This window comes from Periplaneta americana, chromosome 15 (genome assembly GCF_040183065.1).
Source record: "Periplaneta americana isolate PAMFEO1 chromosome 15, P.americana_PAMFEO1_priV1, whole genome shotgun sequence".
In the NCBI taxonomy this organism is placed as follows: Eukaryota; Metazoa; Arthropoda; class Insecta; order Blattodea; family Blattidae; genus Periplaneta; species Periplaneta americana.
Genome location: NC_091131.1, coordinates 1,031,720 through 1,048,025, shown reverse-complemented (window position 1 = coordinate 1,048,025; position 16,306 = coordinate 1,031,720). Strand labels below are relative to the sequence as shown.

The window sequence follows — 16,306 nt, the reverse complement described above, 5'->3', positions numbered from 1 at the left end:
ACGGTACTGAGTGTTCAGGAGTAACGCGGTAGCCTTGGCGTCTATAGTAGGCTACCGTACTGAGTGTTCAGGAGTGACGCAGTAGCCTTGGCGTCTATAGTAGGCTACGGTACTGAGCGTTCAGGAGTAACGCGGTAGCCTTTGCGTCTATAGTAGGCTACGGTACTGAGTATTCAGGAGTGACGCAGTAGCCTTTGCGTCTATAGTAGGCTACGGTACTGAGGAGTTCAGGAGTAACGCGGTAGCCTTGGCGTCTATAGTAGGCTACGGTACTGAGCGTTCAGGAGTGACGCGGTAGCCTTGGCGTCTATAGTAGGCTACGGTACTGAGGAGTTCAGGAGTAACGCGGTAGCCTTGGCGTCTATAGTAGGCTACGGTACTGAGCGTTCAGGAATGACGCGGTAGCCTTGGCGTCTATAGTAGGCTACGGTACTGAGGAGTTCAGGAGTGACGCGGTAGCCTTGGCGTCTATAGTAGGCTACGGTACTGAGGAGTTCAGGAGTGACGCGGTAGCCTTGGCGTCTATAGTAGGCTACAGTACTGAGGAGTTCAGGAGTGACGCGGTAGCCTTGGCGTCTATAGTAGGCTACCGTACTGAGTGTTCAGGAGTAACGCGGTAGCCTTGGCGTCTATAGTAGGCTACGGTACTGAGTGTTCAGGAGTAACGCGGTAGCCTTGGCGTCTATAGTAGGCTACCGTACTGAGTGTTCAGGAGTGACGCAGTAGCCTTGGCGTCTATAGTAGGCTACGGTACTGAGCGTTCAGGAGTAACGCGGTAGCCTTTGCGTCTATAGTAGGCTACGGTACTGAGTGTTCAGGAGTGACGCAGTAGCCTTTGCGTCTATAGTAGGCTACGGTACTGAGTGTTCAGGAGTGACGCAGTAGCCTGGTTTCCTGTCCGAAAGAAAAACGTCTATGATTTGTAATACAGATCGTTTAATTAATTCGAAATTATATTTAACAAAGTGTTCGCATGCAATGCATTATTTTCAACTCGAAGTATTTTTAACCAGTGCAAGCTTCAAGCTAGAATCATTCATAATTTTCCGCCCAGGAGCAGGTTCTTCACTGCATATCTAGCATTCTCCAATCTTCCCTCTTTTCCGCCTTTCTCTTCGTCTTATCATACGATCCAGATATGATAATATTGTCTATCTGCTGATATCTTCTTCTGTCCCGAACTCTTCTCCCTTCACCATTCCTTCCAGTGCATCCTTCAGTAGGCAGTTTCTTCTTAGCCCGTGACCCAGCCAATTTCTTTTTCTCTTCTTATCAGTTTCAGTATTTCTTTCTTCACTCACTCTTTCTAGCACAGCTTCATTTCTTATTCTGTCTGTGCATTTCACACTTCCATTCTTCTCCATATCCACATTTCAAATGCTCCTATATGCGTCTCTTCATTTCGTTGTAATGCCATGTTTCTGTCCCTTACAATGCCATACTCCACAAAAAGCAGTTCACTAGTCCCTTCCTTAGTGCAGAAAATGCACCCTTTTTAAATTAAAGTCTTTCTTTGTTATTGTTATCTTTTTGACTTCCTGGTTGTAGCTCATGTTACTGCTTGTAATACACCCCAAATATTTGAAGCTTTTCACTTCACTTCTTCCACTGCTTCATTTAGAATTCGCACGTTTACTTTCTTTATTTTCTTCCGATAGCCATGGTCTTCACCTTGTTTGCATTTATCTTCATCCCATACTGCTCACAGCTGTCATTTAGCTCCAGTAGCATATCCCTTAGTATCGTCTCGTCTTCTGCTAACGCCATATCATCAGCGAATCTTATGCACTTTACTCTTCTTCCTCCTACTGTCACCCCTTCCATGTTCTGAAAACACTTGTTCGTTAAATCTTCCAGGTAGATGTTGTACGGGATAGGTTCTTAATCCATTTCTCTCTAACATTTCTACTATCCAAGCTAGATAAGCTACCGTAGCAGACAAAGTTTATATTGCGAACCAACCAATTTCAGTAAATCATTACAGACGTAGCTCTGATATATCCTGTTGAACATGTTGTACGTTACATTGCATCACCATCATTATCAGCAACCATTTTAATAATAATAATAATAATAATAATAATAATAATTTATTTAACGTGGCAGAGTTAAGGCCATACGGCCTTCTCTAACACTGAACCAGGAGTAAAACTGCGTTACAAAAACACTACAATTTTACACACAAAACTGAATAATATAATAATAATAATAAAATGTAAACAACAAGTAAGAAGAAATCAGACATAATATATAACATACAGAAAGAAAGAAAAAAGCATAATAAAATGTGAACAGCAGGTCAAAATAAATGAGGCATACAAAGGCATACAAATGGCATTTTGTCTATTATCTGTGCATTTCGAATTGACTGCTCAAGGTCAAGCAATGGACTGCATTTTTCACTTGTGCTTACCCCAATCCTGTGTCATTCTCCTCAACTAAAGTCAGCTGGAATTACCAGTTCACAGTTTTCAGGTCAGTGACTCGTGCGTGGTTTGCACGTGACCTTGAGTCGTGCCGGCATTGTGAATGTTGCCCACAATTCAATTTCAAGTGCAAACGTGTTTCTATGGACTCAAAACAGTGAGTGGTATTATTTTAAGCTTCTCTTAAAACGTTTATTATGTTATTTCCTTCTCTATTGAATATCTTGTAGTCTGATAATTTTACTGACTAAATATAAACAAGTGTTACCATAACGGCAGTGAAGATCATCCTCACCCTGCTATGGCCTATCGACAGCGATTTTGTGCATTTCTAGAGCAAACGTAAGCTAGCAGTATACAGTTGAGTTTAAATGCCACGTAGTGTAGTGTACGAAACAAATATATTATTATTATTATTATTATTATTATTATTATTATTATTATTATTATTATTATTATTATGCAATGCATCATACGTATCTCGAGCCGGGAAATATTTTTTCAATGAGTAAAGTGAAAATTCTCACATGAGTCACACTTTAACGCTGGAATACTGTAGTAGGGTGAGTAAGAGAATATGAAGACATCTTACAATATCGTTGGGAAGTAAAGACGGGGAACTTGTCTGATACCGAAAACGCTCCTGAGTCCTGATAGTATAGTAGGCCTATACTATACTATATTATACCATACTTCACGCTACTTCACACATGATTATGATATAAGATGTGTGTACAAAGACCCGCAGTATAGTATAATATACCTGCATTTGTGCCCTAACTGTAACCTGTAGAATTTTTTCAGCATTTTTCCTCATTTCAGTGACTTTTTTTGAAGCGTAGAATTATACTGAACTTTGAAAATAAAACAAATGTCTCAGGACTCTGGAGGATAAAATGAACTTATGTCAGTTTTAGTATAATCACGATTTCGTATCCTAGCAACCACATATAGTTAACATAGATTGTGTTAACGCCACATAACAAGACTGACTCCAAGGTTTAATTGTAATTAACAATACAAATGAAATGAACTTAACAGCGATTTTCTTATGTCAGTTTCACTATTATCACGATTTCGTATCCTAGTAACCACATATAGTTTACATAGATTGTGTTAACGCCACAAAACAAGACTGACTCTAAGGTTTAATTGTAATTAATAATGCACATAAAATGAGCTTAACAGCGATTTTCTTTTGTCAGTTTTAGTATTATCATGATTTCGTATCCTAGCAACCACATGTAGTCTGTTAACACGACCGACTCGAGGGTTCGTTAATTTGTACTCCATAATGGTTCTCGCCCGCTGCCGCAGTGCTCCGTCACGCGACGGTGCGGTGTGGTCGAGCGGTCAGTGTGTCGTCAGATCGCAATCCAGTCTGCAAACAAGACGACGCAGGATTTCTCGGAGCGCTCCAGTTTTCAGTAGTTCAATATTTTTGGTGTGTAGAGCAACTGGAGAACTCCTGGATAGCCACTGTTGTAACAATGCAGACGGAGTACAAGAGATGAAGGACTTGCGATTTTCTCTAAAAGTCTAAAGCATTGAATAGGTTTCTCTTATGGAATAGCCTATCTTTACGGTGTCGCTAGGACCAATTTTAAATCCCGGATGGAAACGAAACAAAACAACAATTCAAGTATGTAGGCTACATCATTGTAATAAACTAATAAATAAAACTAAGCAATATGCTCTACAATTTACGTTATTGCGATATGTAGCAGTTGTTGGAAAGTACTTCTATCGATCTGAAGCGTACGTAAGCATGCGGAAAATGTTACAAATTTAATACGAGGGAAAGTCAAAAAGTAACTTTAATAATTGTTTTGTTAATTGCATATGTACAATAAGACTACAACACTTCATCGCTTTTCAACATAGTCCCCACTAAGTTCAATGCAAGTGTTCCTGTTATTATTATGTTGAAAAGTGATGAAGTGTTTGTAGGCTTGTTGTACATATGCAATTAACAAAACAATATTAAGGTCGCTTTTTGACTCTCCCTCGCAGTTTAATCTGAATATTACCGTTGTTTAAAAGGAGAATGAATTCTTTTCGGGAGTAGGGATTCACTGGACTATCAAAAGCTCATATCAACTCTATGAGAGCCGCATCTTTTACTCAAACGCCAAGCGGCCCGGGTTCGATCCCGGCAGGCCGTGATAAAGTAGGCGTTGCAGAAGGTTTTTCTCGGGGTACTCCAGTTTCTCTGTATCATTCCACCACCACTTTCCAGCTTCCATTCATGTCATTTGCAATAGTTAGAAATAGGCTGGGGTAGTGGTGATGGCAGGGCTCAGGACATCAGCCAGCGTAGGATTCAAGCAGCCAATCACAACCTAAGCGAATCGTTCATTTTATCCCAAAACTGTTCACAGATGTTTTGTAAACACTCAACATGTGACAGCACTTACCATTTTAATTGGTTATTTTACGACGCTTTATCAACTGCAACACTTATCTAGCGTCTGAGTGATATGAAGGTGATAATGGCAGCGGAATGATCCGGTCCAGCGCCCACAGTTAGCTGTTGTTTACCCTTAACGCCTCAACCAGCAACTGAACTCGGAACCACTCGCTGCACTGTTAGACATGCTAACCGTTGCTGTACCATTCTTAAGATTTTGGAAACAAAACAAAAATGAACCATTCTCATGCACACTTGCATTTCCAAAACTCCCCTACCCCTGGGGTTACTTTTTAGGGTGAACAGGAATGGTTTCCGCAGGTGACGTGAGTAGCTACCACTTCAACCAATCTGGAAACATCTAGCCGTCATAAAAATGATCCCTAGATCTGACACAGGGCTCCAGGCAGCATTTGATGGTCATTTCTCGGCAACGTTGAAACAGTCAACTCCTTCCAATGCGCGCAGGAGAAACATTTTCTCAACACTGGAAATTTGGTTTTGTCAGATATGGAAAATCTCCCTTTAACAGCAGCTGTGAATCTTAATAAATAAATCCTACGTTTCTTTTACTTAATTCTGTAAAATTATTTTATCTTCGCCATAGCTTAGCATGGTGAAAATAATATCAAATATATATATATATATATATATATATATATATATATATATATATATATGTGTGTGTGTGTGTGTGTGTTTGTGTACAGAAACACACATACACATTACAAATACAATCGCAGACGATAAGTGTCCCCCTCTTTATTCTAATCTACAACAGTTTGTAGTTGTCATTATTCTCATGCTCTGCTTCTGTTTCATGAACTGCATCCCTGGCTACAGAGATGGAATTAGTGCCCGAAGGGAAGAACTTCCGAATAGCTGAAGAAAACGAACTTCCGGAAATATTGGACTTCCTTTCGGAACACTTGCCCGACTCGCTCAAGGTAAGCCATTTCAATTGTGTCCTGATAACTATGCGCTTGCGCACTATCGATGTTTTAATTGATTAAGTAAGCATGGTTTTATGATGCATATAAATGCATATTTTCGTCATTTTTATAAATGCATAATATTTTCAATACTTCAAGATCTATACGGCATATTTATAAGATTTACAGGAATAACCTGTTGGGATGTAAATGTAGCATCCGCAGATGTTCAGTTTATCAGGCACTTCTCCAAGTGTTTGTGTTATAATGCAACAACCTACACAGAAATGAGAGGAAAATATCTAGAAAGACATGAATGAAGACGATCGGAAACATTGCTTAGGAAGCCTGGGGGAGCTTTTCCTTTAATTCAATAAATACAAATCCGTTAGACTTTTTCCACATCTGAACTACAAGAAATGCAGCTGATATGCCTCAATTCGGTGTCTTACTTCTTCATTGTGACGCTGCAAACATTTTCATGCAAATATGCATTTTCAGCATCCCTGATGTCGATTCGGGTATACCACGTATCCGCAGATTTCGTATCTACAAGTCCACGTCAACTGATCATCAGTACTACATTTGTGGTCAACAACTGAGTCTCTTTGCAGACAACGGCACATAACTTTAAGTGGAAGTCAACAACTTCCCTCACGTTGCATAACCTCACAAATAAGAGAATATATAAAAATAATTTCTCAGGACATTTATTATGAAATTATTGTATGATTAAGCTAATTATTATCAAATTAATTCTTTTCGTTGCTAATTTTCTACCACTCTAACGCTGAAGACTAAGCTGGCAATCTCTCTTTATCAAAGCACTAGCCCAGTGGGCGTCAGCACTCGCTGAAATGTGCAAAGGGCACGCGGTGCTGTACCGTGTGCACTGTCGTGCAACAGGGAGAGATAGAGAGCATACCCACTAGCAGCTACGGAGTGCACCCTAGTGCACCGCGTTTTCCGCGGGTAAGAGAGACTAGCCCCAGCGTGCTCTGTGCTGACGACCCCTGCACGAGCCGTACCCGCTGCACTTGTTGTAAATTATATCATTCACTTAAATCTGTTATATTTCCAAATACAGCTTTGTTATTGTTAATAATTAATTTATTATCAATTATAAATCGTTTGCTCCTGAATTACTTTCAAAGTTGTATTTAGAACTATGAATGTGACTGTTATTACCATGCAGTAGGTTCTGGAGCTGTTCGATTAATTCTACTTTTAAGCTGGTGTTATGTTATCCAGACGTTTGAGATGGGCAGGGCATGTAGCACGTATGGGCGAATCCAGAAATGCATATAGAGTGTTAGTTGGGAGACCGGAGGGAAAAAGACCTTTAGGGCGGCCGAGACGTAGATGGGAGGATAATATTAAAATGGATTTGAGGGAGGTGGGGTATGATGATAGAGACTGTATTAATCTTGCACAGGATAGGGACCGCTGGCGGGCTTATGTGAGGGCGGCAATGAACCTTCGGGTTCCTTAAAAGCCATTTGTAAGTAAGTAAGTAAGTAAGTATTATGTTAGACCTAACAGCGTCTGAAATAGAATATATTTGTAAGAACTGAAGGTTGTTTATTCAGCTGGAAGAAGGTACTGTCACCAAACGATACCATTTGAAATAAGGTGTTGTACTTACTTACTGGCTTTTAAGGAACCCGGAGGTTCATTGCCGCCCTCACATAAGCCCGCCATTGGTCCCTATGCTAAGCAAGATTAATCCATTCCCTATCATCATATCCCACCTCCTCCAAATCCATTTTAATATTATATTCCCATCTACGTCTCGGCCTCCCTAAAGGTCTTTTTCCCTCCGGCCTCCCAACTAACACTCTATATACATTTCTGGATTCGCCCATACGTGCTACATGCTCTGCCCATCTCAAACGTCCGGATTTAATCTTCCTAATTATGTCAGGTGAAGAATACAAGGCGTGCAGTTCTGTGTTGTGTAACTTTCTTCATTCTCCTGTAACTTCATCCCTCTTAGCCCCAAATATTTTCCTAAGAACCTTATTCTCAAACACCCTTAACCTATGTTCCTCTTTCAAAGTGAGAGTCCAAGTTTCACAACCATAAAGAACAACCGGTAATAAATAACTGTTTTATAAATTCTAACTTTCAGATTTTTTGACAGCAGACTGGATGATAAAAGCTTTTCAACCGAATAATAACAGGTATTTCCCATATTTATTCTGTGTTTAATTTCCTCCCGAGTATCATTTATATTTGTTATTGTTGCTCCAAGGTATTTGAACTTCTCCACCTTAAGGTGTTGTACTGCCCTATATTATTTAAAACGTGTATTGATAACGGATGTACTACTACTGTAAGTATCCACCTAAGTTTTTAATTGGTTGTGGGGGCTCTTGAATCTTAGGAAGAAAAACTTTTCCAGCAGCGCAATGTATTCAAGACTAACTTGAAAACATGTGAAACGAATTATTCTTGCAACGAAAACGGATGCTCCCTAGACCAAATAGTCGTATTTCAATACAATTATGTAATTACTTCATAGTTCATCTGCTATTGTATGACGTTATGTTGTTAATTGTTTTTATTGTAACATTCGGCCATAAGGAATGAGTGTTGCCGTTTTACCGCATCCAGGTGCTCGCTTCACTGGCAGCCCAAACCAACAAAAACATGGCATTATCACGTAAAGAGTTAATTTGCAGACCCATGTTTACCGGACCTTTTTTGCTTCTTTTCGTTTTTACTTCTTAGCCCTTAATTTTTACCATCACTTTCGAACCACCCTGTATAAGAATTACTACTTTACGTGAATCTGTGCTAAATTAATTGCATCCATCTACTTACATAATATTTTTACAAATTAAATAAACAACCTGAATTTTTGTGACTACGAAGAATCTTTTTACATGCAATTATTTCTTCAGATAATGAACGTCCATCACATCACTTGGGTGCTTACACAATTAGGCTACTTCATTTATGTAGGCTGCACAAAGGAAATCAGCTGCGGTTGCTGCTTATATTGAAAACTGGATAGGAGGGCTAAGAAACCTGTGGATCGTATTATTTCATTTACGTAGGCTATATAAAGGAACGATGAAAGAGTAATGGAACGGAGAAAAATTCTCTCCGGTGCCGGGATTTGAACCCGGGTTTTCAGCTCTACGCGCTGATGCTTTATCCACTAAGCCACACCGGATACAACTCCGACGCCGGTTAGAATCGTCTCAGATTAAGCTCCAACTCTTGGGTTCCCTCTAGTGGCCGCCCTCTGCACTACGTCATAGATGTCTATGAACGCAGGACCGAAGTCCACACATGTGCTGAGGTGCACTCGATATGAGTGACTAGTTGGCCGGGATCCGAAGGAAATCAGCTGCGGTTGCTGCTTATATTGAAAACTGGATAGGAGGGTAAGAAACCTGTGGATCGTAGGCCTGCTATTTCATTTCTTTGAACTGAAATGATCATTTTCGCTTTAACTGTGTTAAATTGAATGGATGGATGGCATGCTGGCATCTATCGCACAGCGGTAAGTGCACCGGCACTTCTGTTCGTCGCTGTGCCCCAGTTTCTTATTCTGGTATATGTGAGTGAATTGTCACTTGAACGGAATTCTTTCCAGAAAACTTCAGACACATTAAGCCTGCATTCCATCAAATAGGAAGAGTTTCGCATCTGACCAGTCTCGTCCCGGCGCAATGCAGAGGGACTGCGTCGAGTCGCACGCGACCCTCGCAACACTCGCACAGTTGCCGTCACGCGTGCAGACGCGTCGGCGCCGGCCGCAGCGGCGGCTGGTGTGCCCACTGCACGTGACGTCAAGTCGAGATCAGCTGACGTTGAGGAACGCAACGTGTTCACTTCTTGACCTAATTGTACTGTTTTATCCTTCCTCCATTGCTCCGGTGCAAACAGATGATGAAAGCATAAGCTGAAAAGTCGTAGGCCTACCTGTGTTAATTTCCCATGAAACGAATAGGATAACATAAATTACTACCTTACTCTGATTTAGGGGTGACGAAAACCCCCGTAATGTGAGTAATCGCTACTAATTATGGGAGGGTGCTCACGATGCCAACCGAAACCTTCCAACCCTAAGATACGAATTCATACAATGAGGCGTCGTCGCTCAGCTTTAAGTGGCGAAACTGGGTACAGATTGCAGGGTTGCCAGATGGCTTTTGTAAAAATTTGGGAAATTACCAATTTTTGAACAAACTATTAAACTAAACAAGGATATTCATACAATGTTTTTGAAACTTAATGCTGAGTTTCATAGAGAATGAATATTTTCAAATTAATCTCAGTTTAATTCTTTGTACTTGTCTCAAGATCTAGCATCTCTTAATATGACACATAATTTGTATAACATTATAAAAATCTTAAGAGACGAGTTTTGAACTGGCATAAACTTGCAATTCTGATTTCATTAAGGGAGTGAAGCATCTGTCCCCGCTGTTTGAGAGCTTCAGTAGTTATTCCGCGTGTGCACAAGCCAATTTATACACGTCTCCCTGCCTCTTTAAAGAAACAAATATTTTGTTCCCTTTTTTTCGATGGAAGATATTTATCATCTGAATTTCACTGCCTTAAATACTTTGATGGCATAATAAAAAAACAGACTTCTTTGGATTTCCTACGTAGTTTCACAACACAAGAACACAAAGACATGACAAAGACACATTTCCAATCAAGGGGAATATCCGGATTTACGCTTTCTCATGACGTCACTATAGAGCACTAATTAGTGAGCGAGTGTTCATCATCGAGTGATTCGTACCATACAGCTCAATACAAGGGAATTAGGATGCGTTGTCACAGTTTCTTTGTCACATGGGGTTTTAGTTACTCATTTCATTACACTTTTTCACACGGTTTTTGGTCACATATCACATTTTGTCAGAAGGTGTTTTGATCACGCATCACATAATGTTACAGTTTGATAACAATATATATTCCGCAATAACTTTTAACTCTTTCCATAGTTTCAGCATACCTCTTGGCCACTGTTTTGGCCAGCAAACTTTAAATTATGAGTGAAGAATTTCGTTGTACAAGTTGTGGACGGAGTGGTGCAAAATTAAAGATGTTATGTTTACTAAACACAGATCTAAAAAACCGGAATAGTTTAGAGGTGCTATTATCGCAAAACGTTTTCCTATGATTTACTATTTGCCTTGATCGGCGAAGGATTATGAAGGAACTATCGCATCATACAAACCAACTGCACGAGGCAGGGCACGCACGTCAAGGGAAACTGTCCAATCGGAGTAAGCAGTGAGACAGACGTAGAATATGAAAAGAACGCTTAGATAGATAGGAAACAGAAAGTTGAAATCAATACAACTATGAAATCTGCATCAACATGGGGAACTATTAATAATGGAATTCCTCAAGGATCAATATTAGGTCCCCTACTTTTTCTAGTGTTTATAAATGATCTTGCCCCCCCCTAATAAAAGATGTAGGTTATCCCTTATTATTTGCAGGTGACACAAGTATAGTAATTACAGCCAATAACTCCAACACATTCCAATCTTCATAGAGGAAATTCTATTCAAAATATGTGACCGGTTCTCAGTCAATAAATTGGTATTAAATTGTAACAAAACTAAATAATTCCATTTAAATCCTGTCCAAATTCAACCTTGCACATTTCTAGCGCAATAATTAATAATAGATCCCTATTAGAAACAACAACAACCAAATTTCTTGGCTTAAAAATCGATAATGTGTTAAATTGGAAAAATCATATTAAAGAAATTACCCCCAAAATAAATTCAGCTTGTTTTGCTATTAGATCTATGCAAAAGATAGTAAACATCAATACCTTAAAAACAATATACTTTGCATACTTCCAGTCGGTAATGAGTTTTGGAATAATATTCTGGGGAAATTCCACAGATAGTAACAATATATTTCTATTACAAAAAAGAGTAATTAGAATAATAGTAGGTGCCAAATCTAGGGAATCATGTAGGATTATTTTCAAAAAACTACAAATAATGCCCATGCCTTGTCAGTATATCTTTTCATTAATAATCTTCCTCTTATGTAATCGTGAAAACTTTGTAACTAATTCAACAGTTCATAGCATAAATACACATCAAAAAATGACTTTCATACTCCATCGGCAAGTCTATCGTGCTATCAAAAAGGAGTGCGTTATATGGCAGTAAAAATTTTTAATAGCCTCCCTATCGATATAAAAATGAAACTCAAAACATAAAATTATTTAGGGCAAAATTAAAGAAGTACCTAATTTCTCACGCCTTCTATTCTGTAGGTGAATTCATGACATTCAACAACGCTTCATGAAATTGATACTAAAACTTTGTGTTGTACTAGTAGACTATATTGTAAATCTCGTCTGTATATATTTCATCTAGACTGCGACTATAAATTAAGACTTTATAATAGTATTAAGTTTTTTGACTTGTTCCATATTCTAGCTGTAAGCAATGTATGAATACCATGGAATGTTAATAAATACAATGCATTACAAAGTACTGTAAAAAAATAATCTTTGCCCAGGAAACCAACTAGAATACATAGTCTGAAAAATGTACCCGAGAAGTACAGGAGAACGTTAGATGGTGAAATGTCACTTCTATACTATAATTTCCAGGACGTAAAGAGAAATTATCAATTTGCGACTGATAGCCACTTGCAATTTTTATCTAACTCTCCATTCTGGACAATGGATGGCAAATTCATGATTGATCGAAATATTTTATTGCAAATATGCTGTAAGATGTGATTATTACAAGTCATCATAGTTCTTATGCAGAGAAAGAACCGACGGCCATATGAATCTATCCTTAACATCTTAAAAAACTTAGACGTCAGTTGAATCCGACATTTATCTCTATCGGATGTTAAGTAACCGTTATGAATGTCGTCAAAGTAGAATTTTCAGAAACAAAAATATCGGGTTGCGTTTTCCATCTGCCCAAAGGATTTCGAGACAGTTAAAATCGGAAGGTTTTTCATAACTTTACCAGAGAGAACAAAATAAAAATGTAATAATATTATGTTTTATTTAACGACGCTCGCAACTGCAGAGGTTATATCAGCGTCGCCGGATGTGCCGGAATTTTGTCCCGCAGGAGTTCTTTTACATGCCAGTAAATCTACTGGCATGAGCCTGTCGCATTTAAGCACACTTAAAATAAAAATGTAAGGGCACACTTTCATTCATTTATAACTCTGGCCTTTGTGCCCGAGGAAGATAGTTTCAAGGCCTTTAAAGAGTTGCAGGAAACTAGATCTCTTAGTAACCGTGGAGTATGTCGAGAATATCTGCTTGAGAGCCCGAAGGCGCGGAAGAGGTAAGCAACAACCGCTGTTTTTCTGGATACTTGGAATTGCTATCTGCGTTTCTTAGGAAACCTTTACAGAACAACGAACAACTGAGAGACATGACACCGAAAATACTTCTATGGACAAGTATCATCCCTATCTTTACCACAGGCCTGCAGAACTGTAGCTCCTCAGAGCGACTGACTTACCACTCCTTCTTACTCCACCCACCTTTCCTACCAGTGCGGTCATGGCGTTCTAGTTACGCTCGGCTGCATCAACATTCATTCTCGCGGCGGCAGGTATACAATACGCTATCAAGAATTACAAATGAACAGATAATAACATCCTTAGGAACGAACCTTTAGAAAATAAGAGAAAAATTAATGAGGGAAATAAATACGTTAAAAGATATGTAAAATACATTTTAAAATGTATGTGTGCATATAATGTAAGGAGGTCTACCTATGTCCACTTTTTGTGTAAAATAAGTTAAGTACAGTTCCCGACATGTCTTTCCGTGCTTTGTATTCTACTAAAATGAAATAAGTCTGAAATGTTGCATGCAGGCAACAAACTAATTACGGTACTTTATTTTAAGAAATTATTATGGTTTTTCATACATTAATGAAGTTTTAGTTCCTGTTTTATAAAACTTGCATTACTGGTCTTAACTAGTTTTACTAGTAATAGGACGATAAATAAATTGTACGATGATAAGTGAGTGATAGCTATATGACCGGATGTCAATGCTCTCATTCAACATTGTAACGCACACCGGCAAATAAATAAATAAATAAATGAATGAATGAATGAATGAATATATATATATATATATATATATATATATATACGTATAAACTAATAAATACACAATACGCGTACTGCAGTTTAAAGAGAATGGAACATGGCAAAATATGAACCTGTGAAGAAATACTACTTCCAAAGGAAATGGGAATATGATTATTTTGTTGTTGAAGACGAAAGAATTGCTTATTTACAGTGTCCCATGCAATTTATTTCTACTCATCATTTCAATATTAAACCACATTTCAACAAAGCCCATATTAAGAATAAAATTATGGAATGCACAAACTTTCCGGTAAGTTCATTATTACAAACTGTATATTGATTATTTATTTGTATACTGTTAAATTAAGGACGTCACTCGTTGTGTTCATTTTGAATTGAAATTAATAGTGTCTTTCAAGATTCATTACTTAAATTCTATAAATTTATGTTTCCGTACGTGATGATAGGAGGAAAGTTTTCGAAAATCTAAAGGAGGTTAGATGCAAAGAAATCTCGAAGAAACTACCGACAGGAAATCTAGCATACTTGTAAACCTTGAAACGAGATAACGCATTATAAATATAATGAATTTATTACAATCCTTTCTGATAATTACATGCCGCCATTGATGGACCTTTGCACGGGCAGAGAATGTAAACATCTCTACGCGGAAGTCGAACATCCCCCAATAGAAGTGGAGTGAGGCTGACGTCATATTACCCCTACTTAGGATTCTACAGGCCTGCTCTACCATGTCGTCGAACCATTTCTTGCCGAGGTGACTGAAGTCAACGGGGACATCGAAAGAATAGAAGCTGGACACACGTCGGTTAAAAGAGAAGGAAATGCATTCATATGGACCAAGGTTCCCTCGTTTTGTGGATAATTAACAAACCCATTAAGCTGACAATAATATTCTACAGACCATAGGCCGTAACATACAGTAGGTCATCTGTAGAAAACTATGAACCTTCAATCTAACAACAGTACTAGAAGTAAAGTATTGGGAATTTAATACTGTTGTAATTTTTTCCTCTATTCTAATTTATAGTATGATAGAGACATTGTAGTATAATACATATTAATGTCTCTGTGTCAATAATGCTAAATGTGACCGAATTTGACAAAACGTACTGTGTCAGTTCCCCTAGACAAAATGCAAAGAACCTACACACTCGATTAGTCGCATGATGTTACCAAACATGCAAAATTAAAAAGAAAGTTTTTTCAACTTAAACAGCAAAAAGCGGTACATTGATATATTAAATCGGGAAGCGGGAAATGATAATACAAACCTTCCAAATTATGGGAAATTTCCGCAAAAAAAAAATCGAGATATCTTACAAATCTAATATATTACAACGCAAATTCAACGTTTTGACAAAAAGGCAATAAACTCGAAATACAGTATTTTCGTCAGCACACTTTCAAATATGTACTACATATTACATTGCATTAAATTCAACAGTGAACAAAGTAATTCAGTAGTTACATCAGGATGTATAGTATATTCAACAGTGTGCCTTACAAGCTACAACTCGATGTATATTCAACAGTGTGCCTTACAAGCTACAACTCGATGTATATTCAACAGTGTGCTTTATAAAGTAGATCACGATGTATATTCAACAGTGTGCCTTACAAGCTACAACTCGATGTATATTCAACAGTGTGCCTTACAAGCTACAACTCGATGTATATTCAACAGTGTGCTTTATAAAGTAGATCACGATGTATATTCAACAGTGTGCCTTACAAGCTACAACTCGATGTATATTCAACAGTGTGCTTTATAAAGTAGATCACGATGTCTATTCAACAGTGTGCCTTACAAGCTACAACTCGATGTATATTCAACAGTGTGCCTTACAAGCTACAACTCGATGTATATTCAACAGTGTGCCTTACAAGCTACAACTCGATGTATATTCAACAGTGTGCTTTATAAAGTAGATCACGATGTATATTCAACAGTGTGCCTTACAAGCTACAACTCGATGTATATTCAACAGTGTGCCTTACAAGCTACAACTCGATGTATATTCAACAGTGTGCTTTATAAAGTTGATCACGATGTATATTCAACAGTGTGCCTTACAAGCTACAACTCGATGGATATTCAACAGTGTGCTTTATAAAGTAGATCACGATGTCTATTCAACAGTGTGCCTTACAAGCTACAACTTGATGTATATTCAACAATGTGCCTTACAAGCTACAACTCGATGTATATTCAACAGTGTGCCTTACAAGCTACAACTCGATGTATATTCAACAGTGTGCCTTACAAGCTACAACTCGATGTATATTCAACAGTGTGCCTTACAAGCTACAACTCGATGGATATTCAACAGTGTGCTTTATAAAGTAGATCACGATGTCTATTCAACAGTGTGCCTTACAAGCTACAACTTGATGTATATTCAACAATGTGCCTTACAAGCTACAACTCGATGTAT

General features: G+C 38.3%; 1 protein-coding gene across 1 annotated transcript in view; it reads left to right on the top strand.

Moving 5' to 3' along the window:
* LOC138715793 (uncharacterized) overlaps window positions 1-16,306 on the top strand; it is a 53,792-nt gene that overhangs the window by 9,578 nt on the left and 27,908 nt on the right. The window contains exon 2 of the mRNA XM_069848870.1: window positions 5,680-5,783. Within this exon, the coding sequence (XP_069704971.1) occupies window positions 5,682-5,783 (102 nt within the window). The 5' untranslated portion in view covers window positions 5,680-5,681. The remainder of the gene's footprint in view (window positions 1-5,679; window positions 5,784-16,306) is intronic.